At 40.6% G+C, this 23,532-nt stretch overlaps 1 protein-coding gene across 9 annotated transcripts in view; it reads right to left on the reverse strand.

The window, feature by feature from the left end:
- Positions 1 to 23,532, reverse strand: part of syne2b (spectrin repeat containing, nuclear envelope 2b) — a 218,823-nt gene that overhangs the window by 16,034 nt on the left and 179,257 nt on the right. For all 9 annotated transcript variants that reach the window (XM_037538458.1, XM_037538456.1, XM_037538459.1 and 6 more), the window contains 7 exons: positions 23,066 to 23,221; positions 19,762 to 19,920; positions 16,407 to 16,573; positions 3,126 to 3,288; positions 2,537 to 2,724; positions 2,195 to 2,345; positions 906 to 1,088 (listed from right to left, as the gene is read on the reverse strand). In XM_037538458.1, coding sequence (XP_037394355.1) covers positions 906 to 1,088; positions 2,195 to 2,345; positions 2,537 to 2,724; positions 3,126 to 3,288; positions 16,407 to 16,573; positions 19,762 to 19,920; positions 23,066 to 23,221 — 1,167 coding nt within the window. The remainder of the gene's footprint in view (positions 1 to 905; positions 1,089 to 2,194; positions 2,346 to 2,536; positions 2,725 to 3,125; positions 3,289 to 16,406; positions 16,574 to 19,761; positions 19,921 to 23,065; positions 23,222 to 23,532) is intronic.

Genomic DNA, 23,532 nt, shown 5'->3' on the forward strand with positions numbered 1-23,532 from the left:
GTGCTAACTACCCCCGTGTGTGTGTTCACTAGTGTGTATGTGGTGTTTCACTGCACGGATGGGTTAAACGCGGAGGTGAAATTTGTACGACTAATAAGGGTCACTTAACTAACAGAAGCTTAATTCAGGCCTGAATAATCACACACTGTCAAGTTTTTAAAGAGCCCATATCCTACATTTTTCATGCTTTTGTGTTTTTCTTCCTGTGAGGACCTCTGACATTCTTCATCCCTTAGAATTAAACAGACTGTTCGTGTTACTGTACCTTTAAGACTGGTACTGGTACTGATACGGAGCCCTACTGGTGACATCCCATAATCAAAATAATGCACGGATATGCCTTATTATCATGCGGGAAAGAGATACTACAGCGTGGCCACAACACAGTAAGGTGTGGGAACAAGATCATTAAATCGTGGCCACAACTTAGTAAGGTTTGGGAACAAGATTCTAATGCATGGCAACGACTTAGTAAGGCATGATCTCGCCACAACTTAATTATCTCATTCATGGCCACGCATTAGGATCTTGTTCCCATGCGTTATTAAGGCATGGCCATGCATTATTTTTAATTATATGGGATATCACCAGCAGGACTCCGTAGATATATGTAAATGACCTCTGTTCTGATTGGCTGCCATCAATTCAGTGAGAAGTGCAGACTGAAACACTCCTAATAGTGTGAGTGTGAAACTGCTGTAGGCAGAACAGGTCAATACATCGCTGTTGTCAGACGAAAACCTCGTATCTCCAAAACGGTAAATTTACAGGAGAAGAGAAAAACCTACTTTACTGTTAATGTAAGTCAATAGAACCAGAATTTTCTCCAAGTCATTTTGGGCCGGTTCTTTTGGTCCATTATTTGGCCTTGTGGGTGAAAAAGTAAAGAAAGCCCCTGTTCAGACCTTTAGCCTGCGGAGCACGGCGGTCACTCTCCTCTGCAGGGCGTCCCACCGCTGGTTCCCCTCGTTCACCATCGTCTTCAGCTTGTTGGAGGTGTCAGTGCGGTTCTCTCGGGCCAGACGCCGGTACTGTTTATTCACCAGCTCCAGCTGAGTGAGCCGCTCATGAACTTGCCGTTGGAACGCCTGCAGTGTGTGTGTGTGTGTGTGTGTGTGTGTGTGTGTGTGTGTGTGTGTAGGGGACAAAAATAAGAATAACTGTTATTCATAACAGTAGGCCCGCTAAAATTGAATGGATTGTTATGGTGTTGCTGGGGGTTTGGTATTGTGTCCCAGGTGGTTGCTAGGCTAATAACTCAAATTCTTAAAGACACGTCTACTTAAACTTTTCCTGCTAGATCTTTAGCTTGTAGTAATTTACCACAGACAGTCGTTTTGACTGTGTCCTATTTTGAAAACAGAACGGAATATCTGCTGAATCAAATCCTTATAATAGAAGCCAATGGGCAGTTGCTGAAGTACTTTCCCCATTGGTTGCTATTATAACTACAGAAGCTAGTTACACTGCAAAAAAATGGTCTGTTGGCAAGTAAAACTGTCTTCTATCTAGTCAATACATACAATATTCCTCAGTTTAAGATTGTTATAAGCTTATCATAAGATTGTTTAACTTATTTCCTTTTCTGAAAGCAGCAGTTATCTGACAATATAGTGAGATCATTTTACTTAATTAAATGACTTTAAACAAGTAAAACAAACCTAATAATACGTTTTAGAACCGTATAATGCTTGTACAATCAACCCAATACGAGAAATATTAGAGATTTAGTCTAGATTTTGGCTGATTTCTCTTGTGAGGATATCATTTTTTGCAGTGTATATGATCTGTTGGGGTTATATAAACTTTAAGATGACTTTCAAAAATATTTATTTAAATATATATTGTAAACAAGATGGACATTTCCAAAGTGGACCATTATAATAAAGTGAAAATGGCATGAAATATTTTGGAAATAATTCAGAATTTAGTAGTAAAATGTAATAAGAGTAAACAAATATACAAAATACAAAAATATTTTTGTGCAATATAATTTTTTTTATATTCCTTTTAAATGTATGCTTGCTGTATTGTCTACTTCCAGTAGTAGCTCCTTAAGTCACATTAGGGAACCAAAATGTTTAAAAAGAATCTAATCAAATTGTGAAAGTTGAGATATCATCATTATGACCAGTCAAATTCAATACAACATCAAATTAACTGCCATAAAAACTAAATATTAGAGCTACTTCACCTCAAACTTCTTGAGTTCCTCTTTGGCGCAGGTATAGAGAACATCAGTGCTGGCCGGGTTAGCCGCTGTCTGCTCTGCTGTGGTCAGCCAGTCTTCAAAGCGAGAGTAGTCCTCCAGAAACTTAGACCACAGACGCCATGTCTCCTCGATCCTGCAGGGGGCAGCAGAGAGAGTGGAGTGTAAATATACATTTTTCCCATATTATCCAGGCTAGAGTGGATCTGTGGTCAGAAACTGACCACTGAAGAAGAGCTAGAAGACGACTAACACTGTGCATCAGCAGACGGGCCACAGTCTCTAACTACAGCAGCAAGGTGGAGCTGAAAGGGAGGGGTTTCTCACCTCATCCTCCTCTCCATGGACATGGCGCAGATGTTCCTCCAGCGGCGGTCCAGGCTGCGGGTGGTCTGCTGGATGGAGTCGTTCTCCACATCACTGCCGCACGCATCGGCGTCATGCAGTAACACGTCACACAGCGTCAGCACTGAGGCCACGCCCTCCGTGTGCTGCTCAATGTCCCTCTGTAGCTCCTGATGATCATAAGTGCAATAATTCACATTATAAAACAGACAGTAACGGTCCTAAAATCTGATTGGCTGAGCCGTATTTGAAGCCATTGTTAAATCCACAATATATGCACACCTATGACCGCCTCACAACAAGTGAACTGAACTCAATAAGCCGCTGGACTGATGCTACAACACTGCCTGTCAAAGGTTTGGAGACGTATATCCTTCTTTTCAAATGTACATTTTATTGTTACTTTTCAATTATGTAAGCAAAATCAAATTTGGTGCATGCCAACTTAGCTTCATGTTCCTACCTATGAAGAACTTGCTTTAAATATCAATTGTTTTCCAAACTTTTGTCAAAAGCACAGATTAAAACTCTCGTGGTCCAAACTGGAACTGGAATGGTTTGTAGGACGTACCTGTTGTTCAGCCAGTTTGCGCTGGATTTCGTCGCCGTGGCAGGCGCTGTAGACGACGGGTTTGGAAAGTTCCCCCTCTATCCGGGACAGCCACGTCCGGAGGTTGCTCATGTTTTTATCCAACTGCTGCACCATCACCAGCGTCTCCTTCAGCTTCCTCACCCTGACAAATCAATCGGGCAATCAATCGATCAATTCTGGTCCGCAAACCTGCTAAAAATGTCAATCAATCAACGATCAATACTCCTCCAGTTATCATGAGCATCTTTTTTAGCTTCAGCCACGAAACCAGTACGCCTCAGCTTTTCACCATGAAAATGAAACCGGGCAAAATCAGAACCTCAGCATCCTTCTAGAGAGTTCAGAGTAGCTAAAAATGCCATATCGTGTATATAATCAGGCAATGAATGGAGAATTATAAGCTTTGACCATATAGGCACTAGATATGCTAGAGATGATCTAGTCACATCACACGTACACCATTCTACAGAAACTTACATAGTCAGAAATGTTCACAGTGGTGGTGATAGGAACCAGACGTCCATCTCTAAAATTTACATATTGTAAGGTAGACAAGGTAATGTAATTCCACATAGTATTACACAAGGGTAAAACTCAGAAGACAAGTGTAGATCCAGTGATGGTTTTGGATAGTATATATATATATATAATAGTCATGGTGATTCTGTAACGGGGAGCGAGGAGGCGGACGCATGCACAGAGACAAGCGAGATTTATTAAGGGCAAATCCAAAATCAGGGTGATAACGGTCCAAAGTCATAGAGCCAACACGGATAGATCGGGGGGCTGACCTGACAGACTCCAGAATTCAACAGAACAAGCAGACCAGAACAAACGCCACAGCAGATAACACCATCATACATCAAACAAACGGCACGATCAAACATCGACCAGTCACCAGACCAGGGAAAACACAGGGCTTAAATACAAGGGTAACAAGGGACAGGTGCAAACACAGGTGGAGACTATCAGGGGTGGAGTCATGAAACAAGGGGGCAGGACTAGAAAACCAAAACAACCGCACATGGACAGGACTGGGAGGGGCCAATCGTGACAGATTCCTGGTTTCTATCACCACCACTGTAAAGAAATCTGTCTGTAAGTTTCTCTACATTTTAGAGCATGGCCACATGGCGAGCAGCGAGTCTGAAAATCAGTGTGGAATCATGAAGTGTCACTACCGAAACACATTTTCCGCAATGAAGGAAACTTTTTTGCGTTTTAATGAAAAATATGATGATTTTATGTGTGCACAGCTGTTCAAAGCTGTGTTGGCTAGTCGTGTACCGGCTTGCGTTTTTCAGCTCTGTGCTAAAACTGTGTGGAAACTGTCAGAGGAGTGTTATGGTGGTTTGCCTAGTCACAAAATGGACTGTTTAATCATTCATTTCAATGAAATAAACACAGTTAAGATAACTCAAAGCAAAAGAAAGTCCAAGTCAGTTAACAGTCTGAAATATACAGATGTACAGACAGTACAATGTGTTTTAACCTCAAGTGCAAACTATGATTTGCCCCTTCTGACTGGTTTAATTAGAGTTCCCGGGAGACTCTGGCCAATCAGAGGCCTTAATTACTCTATACTACATTATTAGGGCTTTTGTTTAACAAAGTGAGGATGCCGTTTGGTCTGAACGATGCACCGATTTAACATTCACTCAGATGAGCCCGTCACTTGTAAAGTTACAATCATAAAATCTTTTTTGTTGAGTGCTTTGCCGTCAGAAATGTTTAGCAATTTGAGGTTGAATTATTTTGGTATTTTTTATTAATCTTTTTCCCTAAATTAAAAATATCAACATAATACAACCAGTGGTTACAGGCCTGATTAGTCAATGTTTGCCTCTCTCTCTACTGCTCCCTCACACTCAAGCTCTCTCACTCCCTCTCTACCTCTCTCTACCTCTCTCTCCACTCTACCCTGGCCTCTCTCTCTCTCTCTCTCTCTCTCTCTCTCTCTCTCTCTCTCTCTCTCCCTCTCTCTCTCACTCTCTCTCTCCCTGTCTCTTTCTCTCTCTCTCTCTCTCTCTTGCTACCTCTCTCTCTCTCTCTCTCTCTCTCTCTCGCTACCTCTCTCTCTCTCTCTCTCTCTCTCTCCCTCTCTCTCTCTCTCTCTACCTCTCTTTCCACTCTATCCCTGGCATCTCTCTCTCTCACTCTCTCTCTCTTTGTCTCTCACTCTCTCTGTCTCTTTCTCTCTCTCTCTCTCTCTCTCTCTCTCTCTCTCTCTCGCTACCTCTCTCTCTCTCTCTCTCTCTCTCTCTCTCTCTCTCTCTCTCCCTCTCTCTCTCTCTCTCTACCTCTCTTTCCACTCTATCCCTGGCATCTCTCTCTCTCACTCTCTCTCTCTCCGTCTCTCTCTCTGTTTCACTTCCTGAGTGTAAACCCCCATTCCCTATGCAAATGCTAAGGACGCTCATCCATGGTGCAATCCCAGTGACGTGCACCCACTGTACCCCGCCACGTGACTGCAATGGAGGAGGAACCAAAACAAACCAGTGCGTTACGTGGCAGTGAGGACATGTTGGAAGCTCAAACGCTGCTGTACCCACTGACGATGCTTCTGCACATGCGACTTCTGCAGGGTTTGCATGTCCTCTAGCAAAAACAAGCCCCATGCCCAAGAGAATGTCTCATGCATTCCTTCATCATTTTGATGATCACTGCAATGTCAAATAAGCCCAGCTTAAAATAAACCTAGAATAATTGCATCTGCACAAACTGCAGGATGTGCAAACTGGGCAAAATGCACTGGTATGCATGCATTTGATAGCTCAGCTTGCACGTTATACTTCACGGCTTGCAAATCTGCACCATTCGCCTCATGCATAATGCACAGCATGCATTCGTAATCACGCCCGCTGCATCCACAGCTGTATGCTAGCGCAGGACTAGCCTTACTGCATTATAACCCATTGACAGCTGGCTAGCCATAGCCACTCATTCAATCAGCATGATGCCCACACAAAAGCACTGCCCATCCCCCTGTCCGGCCCATTTTCTTGCGCGTTGTGTCCATTGTGAAGGGTAGCAGGTGGTACTCACTCACAGACCGGTGTAGCTACTCCATGGTTTTCTCTCGTTAGTGTGAGCATTTCAGCTAAGCCTGGGCTATCGCACACTTTCTGCTGCACGCTGATGCACACTGCCCCCTCCTCTACTGCCCCCTACTCTCTTTACATCTCTCTCTCTCTCTGCCCCACTCTCGCTCTCACTCCTTTCTCACTGCCAGTCCCTCTCTTTCTCTCTCTCTCCTTCCTTTCACTCTCCCTCTTACTTTCTTTCCTTCTATATCCTTTCTCTCTACCTCTCCATCTCCTTCTATCTCTCTCTACCCCTCTATCTCTCTATTTATATCTATCTTCATCTTGGTTGCCAGGGTGTTTATAATGTGGTTGCTAGGGTATTGATAGGTGCTTGCTTTGGTATTCCAGGTGGTCTCTAGGAGCTTGCTAAGACCACCTGCGGTGGTCGCTAGGGTGTTATGTGGTTGCTGTGGTATTGGAGGTGATTGCCATGGTGTTCCAGGTGGTTGCTAGTATACTTGCATTTCTTAAGCATTCCATCATTCATTCCTATGGGGAAAAAATTCAACTTTAAATGCCTGGCATGCGGAAACCCTGCATCCAGTCAAAAGCACACCTCTTATAATCAGGCCGAACATTCTAAAGTTGGTTCCGCGCCGATATTTTGAAAACTGCAGGACGAGTTTAGAGTGTATAAAAATAACGTGTGTGTGTTGAAGTGACTGGCATATGGCCAGCCCAGCTGGACGGTGCTACACAGGTTGTCCGGAGCTTACGTTCAGCCAGCTAAAGCCAGTTAAACCTAAACCTCACCTGACCAGATTACCCAGTCCAGAGAAAACACCAACAAATGGCATCTCTAGGGGAACAGCAAAAGGGATGCAACCCTCAAATACTGACACAACGTCCAGATAAAACCACTGCTGTACATCCTCAGAACATCTGGTGCAGCAAAACTGAAAGAATTTGCAAAACAATGTCTACCAGCAACTCTAGTCAGACTAGTTTTAAGTAGGAAGGCTTTAAAAAGACTATATAGAAAAGTAATATAAAAACCATACGGCTGTCATGACTACCTCTCTAAACCTGATTACTTGATTAAAATGTCTGATTACAATTCCATTCTTAGTGACTGAGTTTGTAATAACTATATACAGGGAATCCGTAGGCCGTTATAAAGCCATGTACAGCAGTCTGAACACTGTCCACAAGGTGGAGCTAAAATCCCTTTTGTGAGCATCACTGAAAGAGAGGAAACCCACACCAGCAGCATCTCACCAACGTGCACGTTTGTAGTTACACATTTCATGTATATGTAGTAAAATTAAACGTTTGCTTTTATGAATTACATAAATATTCATCAGAATAATTACTGCATTAAATTATGTATCTTTTAAAAGACTCAAAGACGGATGTGTCCATCACACAAACTGCCAACTAATCGCTGTAGATTTATAAAGAAGTTAAATTTGAATCGTTGTCTTTGTTTTATTGATCGTTCTGGTATAAATGAGGTAATCAGTCGGGATTCCTCTCTGTCGGCGTGACAATAGCCAGGCGACGTGTGCCAGAAACACTGAAAACACGCTTCAGCGCCGGGAGGAGATGGAGTCTTTTGTGCGTTAAGCCCGTTCCACGCTCTGTCTTCACATCAGGTCAGCACCTCAATCTCCATTCAGCGCATTTATGCACGAAGGATCACAGATAATGCAGCGTGGACTCAATCCTCTTAGCTCAGCTCTGTGAAGGAACTCATTCTGCCAACACACATCTGTACACGCTCTGCAACTGCCCATCAAAAGTTTGGGCACACTTTGCCTCCTCCTGATTTGTTCTATAAGGTGTTAAAAAGGGGTTTGTTAGCAGCCATGTGCTATGTGCTATGTGCTAACTATTTGGGTAGATTTATTTGTAACATTGATGGTTATTAAAGTGTCTGGCTTGGTGTGAAGAGCAGGTTTAATGCAATAATTTGAGTTTTCTTTTCCAAACTATTGTTAAAAGCTTATAATCAAACACCAACTGGTGGTTTAAAATACCTGAAAACGGTCTGTCTGTCTGTCTGTCTGTCTGTCTGTCTATCTATCTATCTATCTATCTATCTATCTATCTATCTATCTATCTATCTGTCTATCTATCTATCTATCTATCTATCTATCTATCTATCTATCTGTCTATTCTGTCTGTTGGTATCTATCTATCTATCTATCTATCTATCTATCTATCTATCTATCTATCTATCTATCTATCTGTCTATTCTGTCTGTTGGTATCTATCTATCTATCTATCTATCTATCTATCTATCTATCTATCTATCTATCTATCTATCTATCTATCTATCTATTCTGTCTGTTGGTATCTATCTATCTATCTATCTATCTATCTATCTATCTATCTATCTATCTATCTATCTATCTATCTGTCTGTCTGTCTGTCTGTTTGTCCATCCATCCATCCATCAATCCATCCAACTGTCTAACTTCCCAGGTCTACAACAAGTGCCTGTATTAATCTTTGCATGAAATATTTCTTTAACTAAGTTTGTCGTATTAAAGATTAATACCTCAAACCAAAGGGCAACAGCAGTAAGTAAGGAGCTGAGTGTGTGTGGCAGGAGATTTTGACAGAACATCTGCCTCCCTCCAAGCGAACACCACGCTCTTCAGCACACAAAGCCAGCCAATCTCTCAGCCAATAGGAGAGCAGCACAGGAGCAGGAGACTGAAGCTGATTGGCTGTGAGGCACAATGCTGTAGACGGAGGACTTACAGGATGACGGGTGGACACAAAGGTCCGAGTCACCAGACGGCAGCTGCCCAGTGTGCGGGGTGTGTGTGTGTGTGTGTGTGTGTGTGTGTGTGTGTGTGTGTGTGTGTGAATGCCAGAGGGGTGACCCAGCAACCTCTGTGATTTTAAGTGACAAAAGCAGACGACGAGCCTGAGTCAACTCATCTAATCTCCCCTGTAGAGTTGACTGCACACACGCCCACACAAACCCACCCACCCATCTGCTGACCAACCCTCTGTCCATGTAAAGCTATGCAGAGACATGTCTAGGCCTGCTGGAGCTGTGGAAACATCCCATAATGTAAACCATCTTGAAAACAAATGAGCTCACGGTGCACGAGGGGTCACCCCTTCAAAAAACAAGGCAATATAGTATCACATGAATATCATCATATCAAAACCACAAGTCCATTCTTTACATCATGCAAAAGAACAGCGGCCTTTTAAAGAGCCACTGCAGCCAAGAACAATGACCACTGCTGCATCTGGTCACATCCTTACTGTCCTCCCACAGCCGTGCTGAGGTCATCGCTACACTGAAAAAAATGGTGTCCTGTCCAGTGAAAATTTTTGTTTTGTTTATTTTTAGTATCCCCAGTGGCTGCTATTGCGATAGTCGCTATTCTTCCTGGGGTCCAGTAGATTATATCATACATAACAAAAACAGTGCAGTAACAAACACATGAGTAAACAATCGAGAAAAACAAGAAAAAGGCAGAGAGAAAAGAAAAAAAGGGAAACTGAAGACAATGTAACCATAAGATAAGGTAAGAAAGACGACTGAACACTAAAAATCACTGACAGAGATGATCTTAGCTCCAGTAGATACATCTAACATTCCCCATTTGGAGATGGTTGTGCTTATAACGAGACTATCTAGTGTATTCCTGGACATTTTGTCACTTGTTTTAGGTCATTGTTTTAAGAAATATGATCTCACTATACTAGCAGATCATTTTGCTGGTTTCAAGCCCATTTCTTATAACAAGCAACACTGCCAGTGTAGTCAGATCATTTTACATAGAAAAATGCCTAAAACAAGTAAACAAAGCCTAGAATTAAGTTAAGTAACCTTAAATTATGCTAACAGTAATCTCAGCAGGAGAAATGTTTGAATTACCAACGATATTTAAGTTTAATATAACGATATTTAAGTATTTCACAGTTTAAAGAGCGGCAAATCCCCTTCTGATGACGGATCTTGAAGGTGGGAGGAACTTTTGATAAACTACCACTGGCTGGAGTTTTGAAATGACTCTGTTTGTTTTGTCAGCTGGAGAGAATGGATTTCTCAAATGACTTAACAGACGAGGACAACAAGCTAAAAGCTGAAATAAGCCAGGCAGATACGGTTCCTCTGTTCAGCTGAAAGAGTAAAAATAGATCCCACTAAAAAAAACTAATACATTTATTAAAATGACAAAAATAATTAAGATAAGAAGAAGAATATGAATAAATGTCAACAAATAGATGATAAAATAATGAAAATAACATAAAAACGGTAAGAAATCAGGTAAACCGGTTGCAGGCCGAGTGGAGGTGGTTAGAGAGTAGAAGTTTAAAATAAGAGTAGAAGTTGGAAATGAAACTGATGTCTTTAGGATTTCGTTCAGTGACTGAGGTAAGAGTTTCACTAGCGCCAGCTTTGTTTCATTAGGCTATAGTAGCTCATATATAGCTATAGCGCATAGGCGGGGTATCAGTCCTGGGCGGCACCACAGGGATTTCCAGTATTTGTGTGATGTACTTGTGCAATGAATGAAAATACAACAAAATTGTGGATTCTATGAGAGGGATATGATGCTGCACTAGCGAATACTGCATAACACAACAAATACGACATTCAACTTTAGTCTTAGGCTGGAACTCCTCTTTACATTGTGCCCACATTTGAATGGATCAATAGAAATGATAATAATCTACTTGAAAATGAAGGAACATTAGTTATTGCTTTTCCATCCCCTGCAAAGTTTCATAAACATGAGGTTTTGTTCAGACAAAGATGCTCATACTCCATGCATAATTTTGTGTTCCATAACATTCAAAAGTCATCTGAGAAAAGAGGCCATTTATCTGGACAGTAAACACTTATTTGTTCAAAAAACAACAATGAATTTACATAAACAAATAAACAGTACACTGTAATTTGATGCATGTTTGTGTTAGTTGTACCATTTCCAGAGCGCTCATCTTAAGGAAGTCACGTATTTAGTTTTGAGCAATATGTAGTGAATCTTTCATTAAATCAAATGAAAAACTTCTAGTGTGCAGGGTTAAAATGTTCTACAGGCACTTTTACATCCCAGAGAAATCACTTGAATTTAACTTAAACAATTGTCTCAGGTGTCTAACTACTTATGCTCGTAGGTATATTTCGGTTTGTCCATCTGAGTCTATGTGCCCAAATCGTAAGGCAAATTATTCAGTATTTTTATTTGATTTATTTATTTATTTGGTGAAATGAACAGAACGTGTGTTTTATGATCTCCACATATCACTGTACGCTCACAATTTACTGCTGAAAGCCAAAAATCTCCGCCGCTCTTTGTGTTGTTCTCTAAAAGTGATGTTTCCAGAGCAGATCACTGAAGAGACGCCGTCTGTTTATAGTTTAGAGCCCAGATTTGGGGAAAAACGGGTCGACTTTCAGTAGAAAAACAAAGTTCAGCTTCTTTTATTATAAGGGTTTAAAATGACGTCACCGTCTATTAGACTGGAGAGAAGAGCTACAGCCTCACACGACGCCCAGCTTCTGAATGGAGCTTATGAAATATGAACGTTATGAAGAACATGACGAAGTGCGTTTTGGAGCCACCGGTGATCCCAAGGAGTTAAAGAGGCTGAGGTCTTTGCACAGCACTGTGTAATACAGGCCAGATTTCATTGCAGTCTCGTGCCGCCTCAACCACTGACCCACAAAGCTACTTTTAAGCCTCACACTGCACCTGCAAAGCCCGTCTTAGCTTTCCATCAACACTTAAAGAGCACAATCCTCCAACAGAGCAGAAGCTGGAGGCCTCAGACTGCACACAAAGTCTTTTTTAAAAAGTGCACCGCTGAAAAATTTGACCTAGGAAAGCACCATCATCCACCTTCACACCCACCACGCTTATTTAACTCAGTATAAACAACTGATTTTCAATCTAGCAAAGTTTAGAACCTCAAAGGTTTTGATAAAAAGCCTAAAATCTTGTAAGCTGCTCAATTAAACCTCTTAGTTTTATAGTTATTTCTCACTCAAAGCTGTTCAGTGGATTTGTATAGAACCTTAACGACCATTTGAATGCTGAAATGGTTCTTTGCCAGGTTAAATGGTTCTTCTTCATGACGGAGAACGTTTCTTACATGGTTGTTTAAAGACCTTTTTTTTTAAAGGCTTTTATTTATTGCAAAAGTTTGAACACCCCAGACACATTAGGTTTTGTTGACGTTTTACACTTACGCTGGGAAAAAATGACATATTAACAAAAGAAATCATCTTAAATCAAGTCTAAATATCGTCGCTGTCCAACGACAACCATGTGTCTCTATTTTTGTCGATTTTTATTTTTCTACATCATTTCAACACACCAGCTGTCCTTTACATTGTGTGAGAATTTCATGATGAAAGGACCAAAAGAAACGCTCTAAAATCACTTTGAGTAAAATCTCTTTACATTAACTTACATTGAAAGGTAAGAGTGTTTTTGCCTTCTCCTGTAAACTGGCTATTTTGGAGATACTTGTTTTCCTTTGGACAGAGACGATATCCAATGTCTCTCATTTTCTCATATTATAATATTATAAAACTTATTTCTACATGTTTTTACTTGATTGAAGTAAAATTATCTCACTATATTGCCACATCATTTTGCTGGTTGCAAGCATATTTCTTAAAACGAGCAAAATTATATACGTATATACGTACGTATGTGTATATATATTAATTACTTAATAAACTTGCTCAAAACAAGTGAAAAATGTCTTCAAATTAGTGAAATAATCTTATAAGTGTACAACATCTTCAATGAGGGATAACTGATATATTAACTAGATTTAAGACAATTTTACTTACCAGTAAACTATTTTTGTAGTGTAAATATGACATTTTTCTGCACATCATCGCGTATAATTTCTATTTATTAACTTTAACATATTGCGGACAAAAAACTAAATATAAAACACGCCATCATTTTTTTCCACAGGCCTGATTTTCTATGATTTTTTGCCCCAGTATGTGAAATAGCAAATAAACAGTATCCATATTAAAATGTAAAATTTAAAAAAATAGAAGGTTTATAAAGGACGTGTTCACTAATTTACACTTAGAAAACCAACAAAAGCTCATTTGAGCTCAACTTTTGCAAAACACTACATACACTGCAAAAAAGAGCGTCGTCAAGTATAATTATCTAAAATATAGTCACTAAATCTAACATTTCTCCTGTTGACATTGTTGTAGCATGAAGCACCCTCTAGTGGTCCGCGGGCCCGTACTCAGTGGGAGGCAGTAATTCAGCCAGTAGTGGGCCAGGAATGTCACTGTAAGCCATAAAAACATAACTGGAAAAAAGATAAACTAATTAGGCATCTAAGCAAATGTTTTAACACTTTCCCTCAGCAGTGAGTTTATCACAATATACATTAGAATAAAGTCGTATTCATAAATCAAATAAACAGAAAAAGTAACAAGAATTTCTCTGGTCCATATTTTTCCTGGACACCTTCACAGCCGCCACAGAGACTCGTTAATATCATCAATGACATCATGAGCTCAATTTACTGAGCACTGATTGGTCAAACCAGGAGCTGCTTTATAACTACATATAGTACTGGGCTTCCTCGAGGAGAGGCTTGGAGATGGGTAAACAAACACAATAACATCCAGAAAATCACTATTTATTCTATTATTATCAATCAATAATGATTTTGTATATATATATATATATATTTATATATATATATATATATATATATATATATACACAAAATCATTATTGATTAATATTCTATACATTTTGTTTATTCAAATATTAACACTTTTCTCAGCAAATTCCCACACAAACTACACAAATAAACAGATTTTGAAAACGTGTCTGGGGTGCCTGAGTCTTTCACACAGTATAGCGAGTGGCTATAACCCAACCGAACCGAACCGAACTCAACCGAACCAAACCGAACCGAACCGAACCGAACCGAACTGAACCGAACCGAACCGAACTGAACCGAACCGAACCGAACTGAACTGAAAGCGCAGGAAGGACCCAAGAGAACAGTGAGAATCTGTTGCTCTCTGAAGGATTAAGAGTGAACTGTGAGAGTCTTTCCTGAACTGTGACACAAATACCAAGAACCTTAGTTAGAACAAGGGAGACTGGAAGGACAGAGACAACTGAAGCTCACAGTGAGCCTGAGAGAGGGAACCGGTTGGTGAGGTAATGGTAGAGACACAGATAGAGGCACAGATATCAGGCCTGGGAAAGACAGAGAGCACGTGAGAGCAAGAGACACCCACGCAAACACAACACGCCGGCTGGCAACACGTGACCGAAAGTCACGGCCGCCATCTGTCCATTCTACAGGCGGAGAACCCGCCCCCTCCCCCACAATCCACCCTGTCTCGTGCAATAGCTCTTCAGCCACTCTAAGCAACCTCTATTCATTAGCACTGGCTTTCAGTCAGCTCTCTCTCTCTCTCTCTCTCTCTCTCTATCTGTCTCCACTCTACTTGTGCTGATATGAGTGGATCAGACACAGCAGTGCTGCTGGAGTGTTTAAACACTGTCCACTCACTGTCCACTCTGTTAGACACCCCTACCTTGTCAGTCCACCTTGTAGATGTAAAGTCAGAGATGACAGCTCATCTGCTGCTGCACAGTTTGTGTTGGTCATCCTCTAGTCCTTCATCAGTGGTCACAGGACGCTGCCCACAGGACACTGCTGGATGGATATTTTTGGTTGGTGGACTATTCTCAGTCCAGCAGTGACACTGAGGTGTTTAAAAACTCCAGCAGCACTGCTGTCTGATCCACTCAGACCAGCACAACACACACTAACACACCACCACCACGTCAGTGTTACTGCAGTGCTGAGAATGATCCACCACCCAAATAGTACCTGCTCTGTGAGGGTCCGTGGGGGTCCTGACCACTGAAGAACAGGGTAACACAGTATTTTGTTCACGCTTTCAGAGTGCTGTACATGTTGGTTACATCATCCATGTCCAGTCCTGTTATATCATACAGTAATAATCTATGGAGCTAACAGTTAAGCCTTGGAACGGCCGTATCAGCTGTTCCTGAAGGCCTCCTACTGAGACTGGGTCTGAGATTAGACTGTAGAGCTGATGCAGATTAATGTGTACTCTTCTTTCTGAGGTTCCTTAAAGAACCTTCTGCATGCATTCTTACTATAAAGGTGTCCAGCTCCACTCCTACAAACTCAGAGTCCAGCAGGGTTTGTTGGCGTGTTGCTCAAATGTGCGGCCCAAACCTGCTAACTAACTGCTGGACTGATAGGCCCTGTCCTGCTCAAGCTCCACCCTGGCCCCGCCCACTCGTACTTGTAATCAGGCTTGTTTTACGGATTTGAAGTTGGTGCCTAATGCTGTGAAAAAGTATTTGCCCCCTTCTGATTTCTTCTAGTGTCGCATGTTAGTCAAAGGCAACCTGAGTAAACACAAAATACAGTGTTTAAAAGACTGTTATCCAACACTAACGGGTCCTGTGTGATGATATAATTGCAACCGCATTTACGCAAAATGATCAAATTAGACTTGAGTACTGCCAGCCCTGTTGGACCTAAACATCACTTATGCAGAGCTTTTTTCCAGCAATGTCAAGAAGGCTGAGAAAGACAGTTATTGGAATATATCAGTCTGGAAAGGGTTACAAAGCCATTTCATTTCCACGACTCCAGGGTCATCATCTTCAGATCGAGAAAACCTGGAACAGTTGTGAATCTTCTCAGAAGTGGTCAGACTACTGCAATTCCTCACTGATGATTTATCTAGAATGTCTCAAAAGAACCCAGACAAATATCTCAGGAACTGCAGGTCTCGCTCGCCTCAGATAAGCTTGATAACACCATTAGAAAGAGACAGGAAAAAATGGTATCGCTGGAAAAGGCGCAAGGTAAAAACCACTGTGAACCAAGCAGAACATCAAAGTTTGTCTCATATTTGTCAAAAAAAAACCTTGATTACCCCCCAAACCTTTCGGATTAATGTCCTGTGGACTGATGCTCCAAAAGTGGAACTTTTTGGAAGACAGAGGTCATTAGAACATCACACCAACAGTGAAGCGTGGTGGTGGCAGTGTGACAGTGTGGGCATGCTGTGCTGCTTCTCTTGCTGAGTCTGAATTAATAAGTAACACACTGAATCACTCTTTGAATTATTCTCTAAATTAAATTCAACTTTAGTTTATACCGTCATGACAATGACTGTGAGCATCCTCTGTGGTCTTACCTGGCCTCGATGTGGTCAAACAGGTGCTGCCAGCGGTCACTGATGTCCTTGATCTTGTCGTTGACCTCGGTCTCCTTGGTCTTATTGCTGGCGCTGATGAGCTGCTCTCCCAGCTGCTTCAGATGAGTCTTATTCTCACTGAACAAGTTAATCTCCTCCATGCAGTCCTACAGAGGACGAAGGAAACATAATGACCGAGGTTAAGAAAGGAGAAAGCATTTGTGGTTATAGATCTAGTAAATGGACTTCAGGCTAAAGACATTTAAGTGCTGCAAATGCATCTTCTAACGTTCCTCTGCCAGTACTATTCACTCTTCATGGCTCAAATTAGCTCCTGCTGCCAAGTTCTCATTTAGAAACACGCAGTGAGCTTTCTCATGAGCCTGGCCAAAAGGTCAGTCTACAAGCAGAAAGCCAATGAGCTGGATCAGGGGGCTTTGTGTACAGAGTGTATGTGATATTTTGGATGTTTCTTGGTTTAAAGTGGAGTTTGACTTCATCTTGACTTCATCTTTATTGATTTGTTGTTCTTCAGATTCAGTGATTTTCCTCGAAGGTGGACAAAGTACACAAACCATGTAGTTGAGTTAAAGTCGAGACACCCAAGGTAAAATATTCCTCCAGTAAAAGTAGAAGTTCCTCCCTTTAGACCTCCACTTGAGTAAAAGTACTAAAGTATTTACCTTCAAATGTACTTAAGTATAAAGTAAAAGTACTAAAAGAGTAATTCTGGCTCTGATGTCCTGTTATCATTTTTGTAACCAGACTGGCTTCATGAACTCATTTCAGGTGAAAGTCCTCCAGCGTTTGTCGTGACTCGACACTTGTTTGACCACCAGGCCTAAGTATTATTTATGGTTTGTAAAATAAAACGAATTCAATTGTTTGTTGAAAGAAAATAAAAAGAATCGAATGAACTAAGAAATACGAGAAGACTCTTCAGAAATCAGAAGTGCAGGTCATTTATTCCATTTTTGAGCATGGAGAATGTTCTTCCAAAGACCTTTAGACAACACACACACACATACAGGGTTCGTACACATGTTTTATACTCTCGGTGAAGGTGGGGTGACCTCGCCCCACCTCTTTTTTGATATCTCCTGATTTCATGACACCACCATTACATCCAATTTGACCTTCATACGTTTATCATATGGGGTCTTGTGGAAACCATTATCTCCAAGCCTAGTCTGAATCATTTTTTAAAGAAAACATTGTGCCAGGCGCATCCTAACACATGCTGGTACTTTTCCATCTCGGTCTTTGGCCTTGAGAAGTTCACAAGTTCACTCGCTCCCTATAAAGTGTTTTTCTTCTCTCTTACGCCCTACTGAGGAAGCCTGTTTTAGGGCACTTGTTCCAATATGCTAGGCCATGTTGTGCTCTATTTATGATTTATCCTGCAAAATACATGGCATTTTAATTTTGAGAATCGTTAATTTACATCACGTCTCTCTTGGTAAACCAGTCTTTTAATAGAACGTCATTAATTCGTGACGCTGACGTCTATTAAAATGATCAGAAGCACAAAACACTGAAGGTAAACAGTTTCCATCAGGGAGAACCGAGTGGCTCTGAAATCACTTTTTACACACAAGCAAAGTTTCTGTTTCAGATTTATTTACAACTTAGTTCCAAGTTTAAGTTGAATAAAAACTGGCTTTAAACTCAGGATCACAGATGAGCTCCTTTACTATGTTGATCTGTAGGCGTCTGTTCATAAACATAAACCAGCCCAAACTCATTTACTATAAAATGAAATGGTGTTTGTAGAAATTCAGAAAAAAGCCGCGTCAGTCTCGACTGCATATGTGGACATATTTCTATATTGTGCTCTATTTACACAAAGTTAGGTTAGTTCATCATTTATGTTGAACAGACTCTCCCAAAGTTTTACGCTGCTGCGCTGACGTTGAACCGCGTGCTGCACTGGGTCGGTATGACCGACAGGTCAAAACCAGCTCTAAACAAAGTGACCGCTGGGCCCTGATTGGTGCTCTGGCTTTGCGCTTCTTTCGTTTTGACATGTTACGTTTTTATACACACAGAAACCAAAAGGAACGACAGATTTCTCAGAATGTAGGAGGAAAAAGTCGGATATTAGACTCTGAAATGTAGTGGAGTGAAAGGAAAAAGTCCAGAATGGAGAAACTTCAGTACAGATACACCAAAAATACTAAAGTACAGAAACTAATTACATTTATTTAGTTACTGTCCACCACTGGAACAGACTGGTCATTGCAAAATTGGTCACTCCTCCAGGAATTTCCGAATTTTTCCAAGATATTCCATTCTATTTATCTTGCAATGCTTAGTTTCTCTCCAGTGGTTCTAGCTATAGCCTTAAAGAAGTATTCCACCCGTGTTTTAAGATGTACACTTTAATAAACCAATAAGATGTAAACAAAGATATTCCGAGAGGTTTGCTGTGAAATGCCCCATTCTAGGGAAACAATGCTCACAATGATGGTGATAGGAACCAGACGTCTGAAGAGTTTGATGACTCTAAAAGTTTTATAAAGGATCAGCATATCGTCTTCCTGTTGTTGTTTACTTGTGAAAAGCTGCTGGTGGAGGAACATCTGGCTTTAGATCAAGTAAAAACAATAAGAGGCTCCTTTGAGTTAGTTTTCAATAAAACGTAATCAGTGAGCGTCCAGCACCTTTATATCAAAACTCGTCTTATAAATAACTTTTATATTATATTATATTTTATTCAGTAAAAACATGTCGCTGTTATCGGAACAAAACCTCGTATCTCCAAAATGGTAACTTTACAGGAGAAGGAGAAAACCTACTTTACTTTTAGTGTAAGTCAATGGAACCAGACATTGTTTACAAGTCAGTATAAAGGGTAAGAGGCATTTTATGATAAAATTATGATAAAAACTGAAAAATGACAAAATTGGTTTTGTTCCGCCAATTTGTTCCGCCAATGATTTTTATTATTCCATTAGCTATCATTATTAGATTTTATACACTCGTTTTAAATACGAGGTATTATAGATACTCATTTTTATTTCAGCTTCATTTTTTTGACATTCAACCGCTTTCTCAGTCATTTTAGAAGCATCTTTAGCTCTGTTCATCGTCTGGACACATTTATCGTTTCTACATGTTTTAAAACTTGCGAATGTCACACTAGAATGACTGTTTACATGCATCTGCATTAAAGTTGGTTCTGTGTGGCTTCATGTTGTTGAAACCCACTGCTGCACCGCTGCGGAAGTTCCTGGGAACAAGCTATGAATAACGCAGTGTAGTAAAGCACAAAGTCTAATTACTCCAAAAGGCCAGCATGGCTGTGGACTGCGTCCTGATTGAGTGGACCAGGCCTGGCTGGATGGTTTCTTACCTTCTTCAGCTTCTCCACCATCTCCTCAATGCTGAGCTCAGCACTGTGAGACACTTTGTTTTCCATGTGAGTGAGCCACTCACACAGCTCCCTATTCTTCTCATTAAAGATGATCCACGCGTTCAGCCGGTCAGCAATCTCCTGTTTCCGCAGAGCAACCTGCACACACACACACACAAACTGTCAGGATGTGGGGTCCATGTCAAACTGTAATAACAGTGTGTCCCATGTGTCCGTGTGTGTGTGTGTGTGTGTTAGAGTCTATGTGTACTACCAATACGTTCCACATTTATAATACATGAGTGCCTCTATATAATAATAATAATAATAATAATAATAATAATAATAATAATATGACCCATATTTTGTCATTGTCCACAGAAAATCATGTACATTTTTATTTTTCTAGCTCCTTTTAACACACCAGCTGTCCTTTACACTTTGTGAAAATGATATGATGAATGGACCAATAGAAATGCTCCAAAATAACAAGGAGTTCAATTCCTTTACATTAACTCACAAGGTAAGGGGGTTTCGCTGTCGGAAGAAAACCTCGTATCTCTATTTTTGATGTTTTTCAGTTTTTGACATAATTTGAAAGCACTTTTTACTGTGTAAATTGTGCGTGAATTTCATGATGAATGGACAAAAAGAAATGGCCTAAAATGACCTGGGAAAAATTCTGGTTCCATTGACTTACATTAAAAGTAAAGCGTGTTTTTTCCTTTTCCTGTAAAGTTATCCATTTTAGAGATTCAAGATTTGCTTCCAACAACAGTGATAAATATTATATATGATTAACTTACATTGAAAGTTTTTCTGTGAATGTGTCTATTTGGACAGCGACCATATGGAATGAATACGAACAAACACAAACAGAGTGGGAACTCCCTAACACAACAACTTGGCTTTGAACAATGAAGCCAGTAGAGACTCTACTGAACTGAGCGCATCAATTAGATAATGAACTAACCGCCACTCTGCAGCGCGCCGAGGCTGTGAGTCAACAGTGTTAATTAAAATGCATAACTTACAAATGCAACAGCTGCCATGGCCTGGCTTCATCGTTGCCTAGCAACCCCCCCCCCCCCCCCCCAAACCACACACACATTTCAGCATGCGACAGAGACAGGGAGTGTGTGATTTCCAAAACAAAAGGGCCCCAAACTCCTGCTCCTATTCACACCCCCTGTTTCTTTTCTCTCTCTTTTCCACTCTCTCTACCATCTGTTCCTCCATTCCAATGCTAACGCCCCCCTGCGACCCCCAAAAGACCCCACCCCAAAACATGCCCGGCCACGTCCCACGTCTTCTCCTCACTCCAAACTCTAAAAACAAAAGTTCATCAAAGTCTAAACCAAATGACTGTTACAGACCTTCAATTAACCTCAGTGAGAGTGATCTACCACAGAATATAAACACTGATTAAAAGGGACTAAAGGTATAAAAATACAGCACGTTCTACAACATGAGTCGTTCTGCAGTTATTAAAGATACACAGTTGATTAAGGTTATTTAGTTGGGCAGCAAAGCAAGTTCAAAGGCTTGTCTGCTTTAGGAGCCGCCTGCCGTTCTCCAACATACACTAAGAAATAATTTGAATTCCTGCACTCAAGTTGTTTGTTTCTGAACTGACTAACCACCGAAACTGCTGATGAAGCACATGACCGGGTCAGATGACCTTTATCCAATTACAGAATTCAGTTTTGATGTTTAATTCATTTGGTTAGCCAATTTAGCCTCGCCTGTAACATATACACACACACACACACAACACACACACACACACACACACACACACACACACACACACTGACTACATCATCCAGTATACGTTGATGTTCAAAAAACAATTCAACTTAAATGATCATAATTATAACATAAATTACAATCATCTACAACAATATTCTATAATGTTATCACTTGTTGGCTAAAGCAAAAATTCTCAGGCTACTTTTACATGTGAAAATTTAACCGAATTGAAATTTAGATCTTTATGATGCACTGAATCATTTCCTAAAGAATCAAACTGAATCACAGAGATATTGGAGACTTTATGATGCACTGAATCATTTCCTAAAGAATCAAACTGAATCACAGAGATATTGGAGACTTTATGATGCACTGAATCATTTCCTAAAGAATCAAACTGAATCACAGAGATATTGGAGACTTTATGATGCACTGAATCATTTCCTAAAGAATCAAACTGAATCATAGTGATATTAGAGACTTTCTGATGCACTGAATAATTTCTTAAAGAATCAAACTGAATCACAGAGATATTGGAGACTTTATGATGCACTGAATCATTTCCTAAAGAATCAAACTCAATCATAGTGATATTAGAGACTTTCTGACGCACTGAATCATTTTCTAAAGAATCAAACTGAATCATAGTGATATTAGAGACTTTCTGATGCACTGAATCATTTCCTAAAGAATCAAACTGACTCTTCGTGATATTAGAGACTTTCTGACGCACTGAATCATTTCCTAAAGAATCAAACTGAATCATAGTGATATTAGAGACTTTCCGATGCACTGAATCATTTCTTAAAGAATCAAACTGAATCATAGAGATATTGGAGACTTTGTGATGCATTGAGTTTTTACCTAAAGAATCAAACTGAATCACAGAGATATTAGAGACTTTCTGATGCACTGAATCATTTCCTAAAGAATCAAACTGAACCATAGAGATATTGGAGACTTTGTGATGCATTGAGTTTTTACCTAAAGAATCAAACTGAATTACAGAGATATTTGAGACTTTCCGATGCACTGAATCATTTCTTAAAGAATCAAACTGAATCATAGAGATATTGGAGACTTTGTGATGCATTGAGTTTTTACCTAAAGAATCAAATTGAATCATAGCAATATTTGGTACTTCATGTCACACTAAATCATTTCGTAAAGCACTGAATTGAGTTGCCACAAAACCTGAGATTCCCTGATGCACTGAATCATTTCCTAAGAATTTAACTGAAAAGAACCGTATTCTAGTTAGAAACTTCATTGTGTACATTATCATTTCCTACAGCACCGAATTAAATCAAACTGTCGTTACATTAGCAATTTTAGGATGCACTGAATCTTCTCTTAAGAATCAAACTGAATCGTGTTGAAATTTGAGATTTTATGATGCACTGAATCATTTTCCAGTCATCAGTGAATCAAATAATGGAGTTGAAGATTTACTGATGCAGCATTTCTCTCAGTGCCACTCGGTGTCACAGCCTTCTAACACACTTTCTCTTTCTCTCTCGGACTTTCTGTGTATTTTCATTATTTCACTTACTTTTAGGCAGAGCTCCTCCCACTGGCAGTGCAGATGGTCCACCTGTTCCTGCAGCAGCAGGACGTCCTCGGTGATGATGTATTGGGACAGGTCCGTCTTCATGGTGCCCAGTTCGGACAGACTCACTGCCCAGTCGTCCAGAGAGTCCTGAATCTCCTGCATAACATAACACAACTACTGTGAGCGCCCGGCAGTTATAGCCTCTTGTCACCTCACACTCGGCCAAAGCCCAACCACACGTCCAGCCTCCTTCTCTCTCTCTCTCTCTCTCTCTCTCTCTCTCTCTCTCTCTCTCTCTCTCTCACACACACACACACTCAAGCATTCACTCACAATCTCCCTCACTCACTTGCAGGCCCTCCCTCTCTCTCTCTCTCTCTCTCTCTGTCCCGCCCCCTGAGTCCTGTCCCAACAGGATTAAGGTCTCAGGGCAGTCTAGGGGGAGGGGGGGCGGGCAGGAGAGGGGT

This window comes from Pygocentrus nattereri, chromosome 5 (assembly GCF_015220715.1).
Source record: "Pygocentrus nattereri isolate fPygNat1 chromosome 5, fPygNat1.pri, whole genome shotgun sequence".
Lineage (NCBI taxonomy): Eukaryota > Metazoa > Chordata > Actinopteri > Characiformes > Serrasalmidae > Pygocentrus > Pygocentrus nattereri.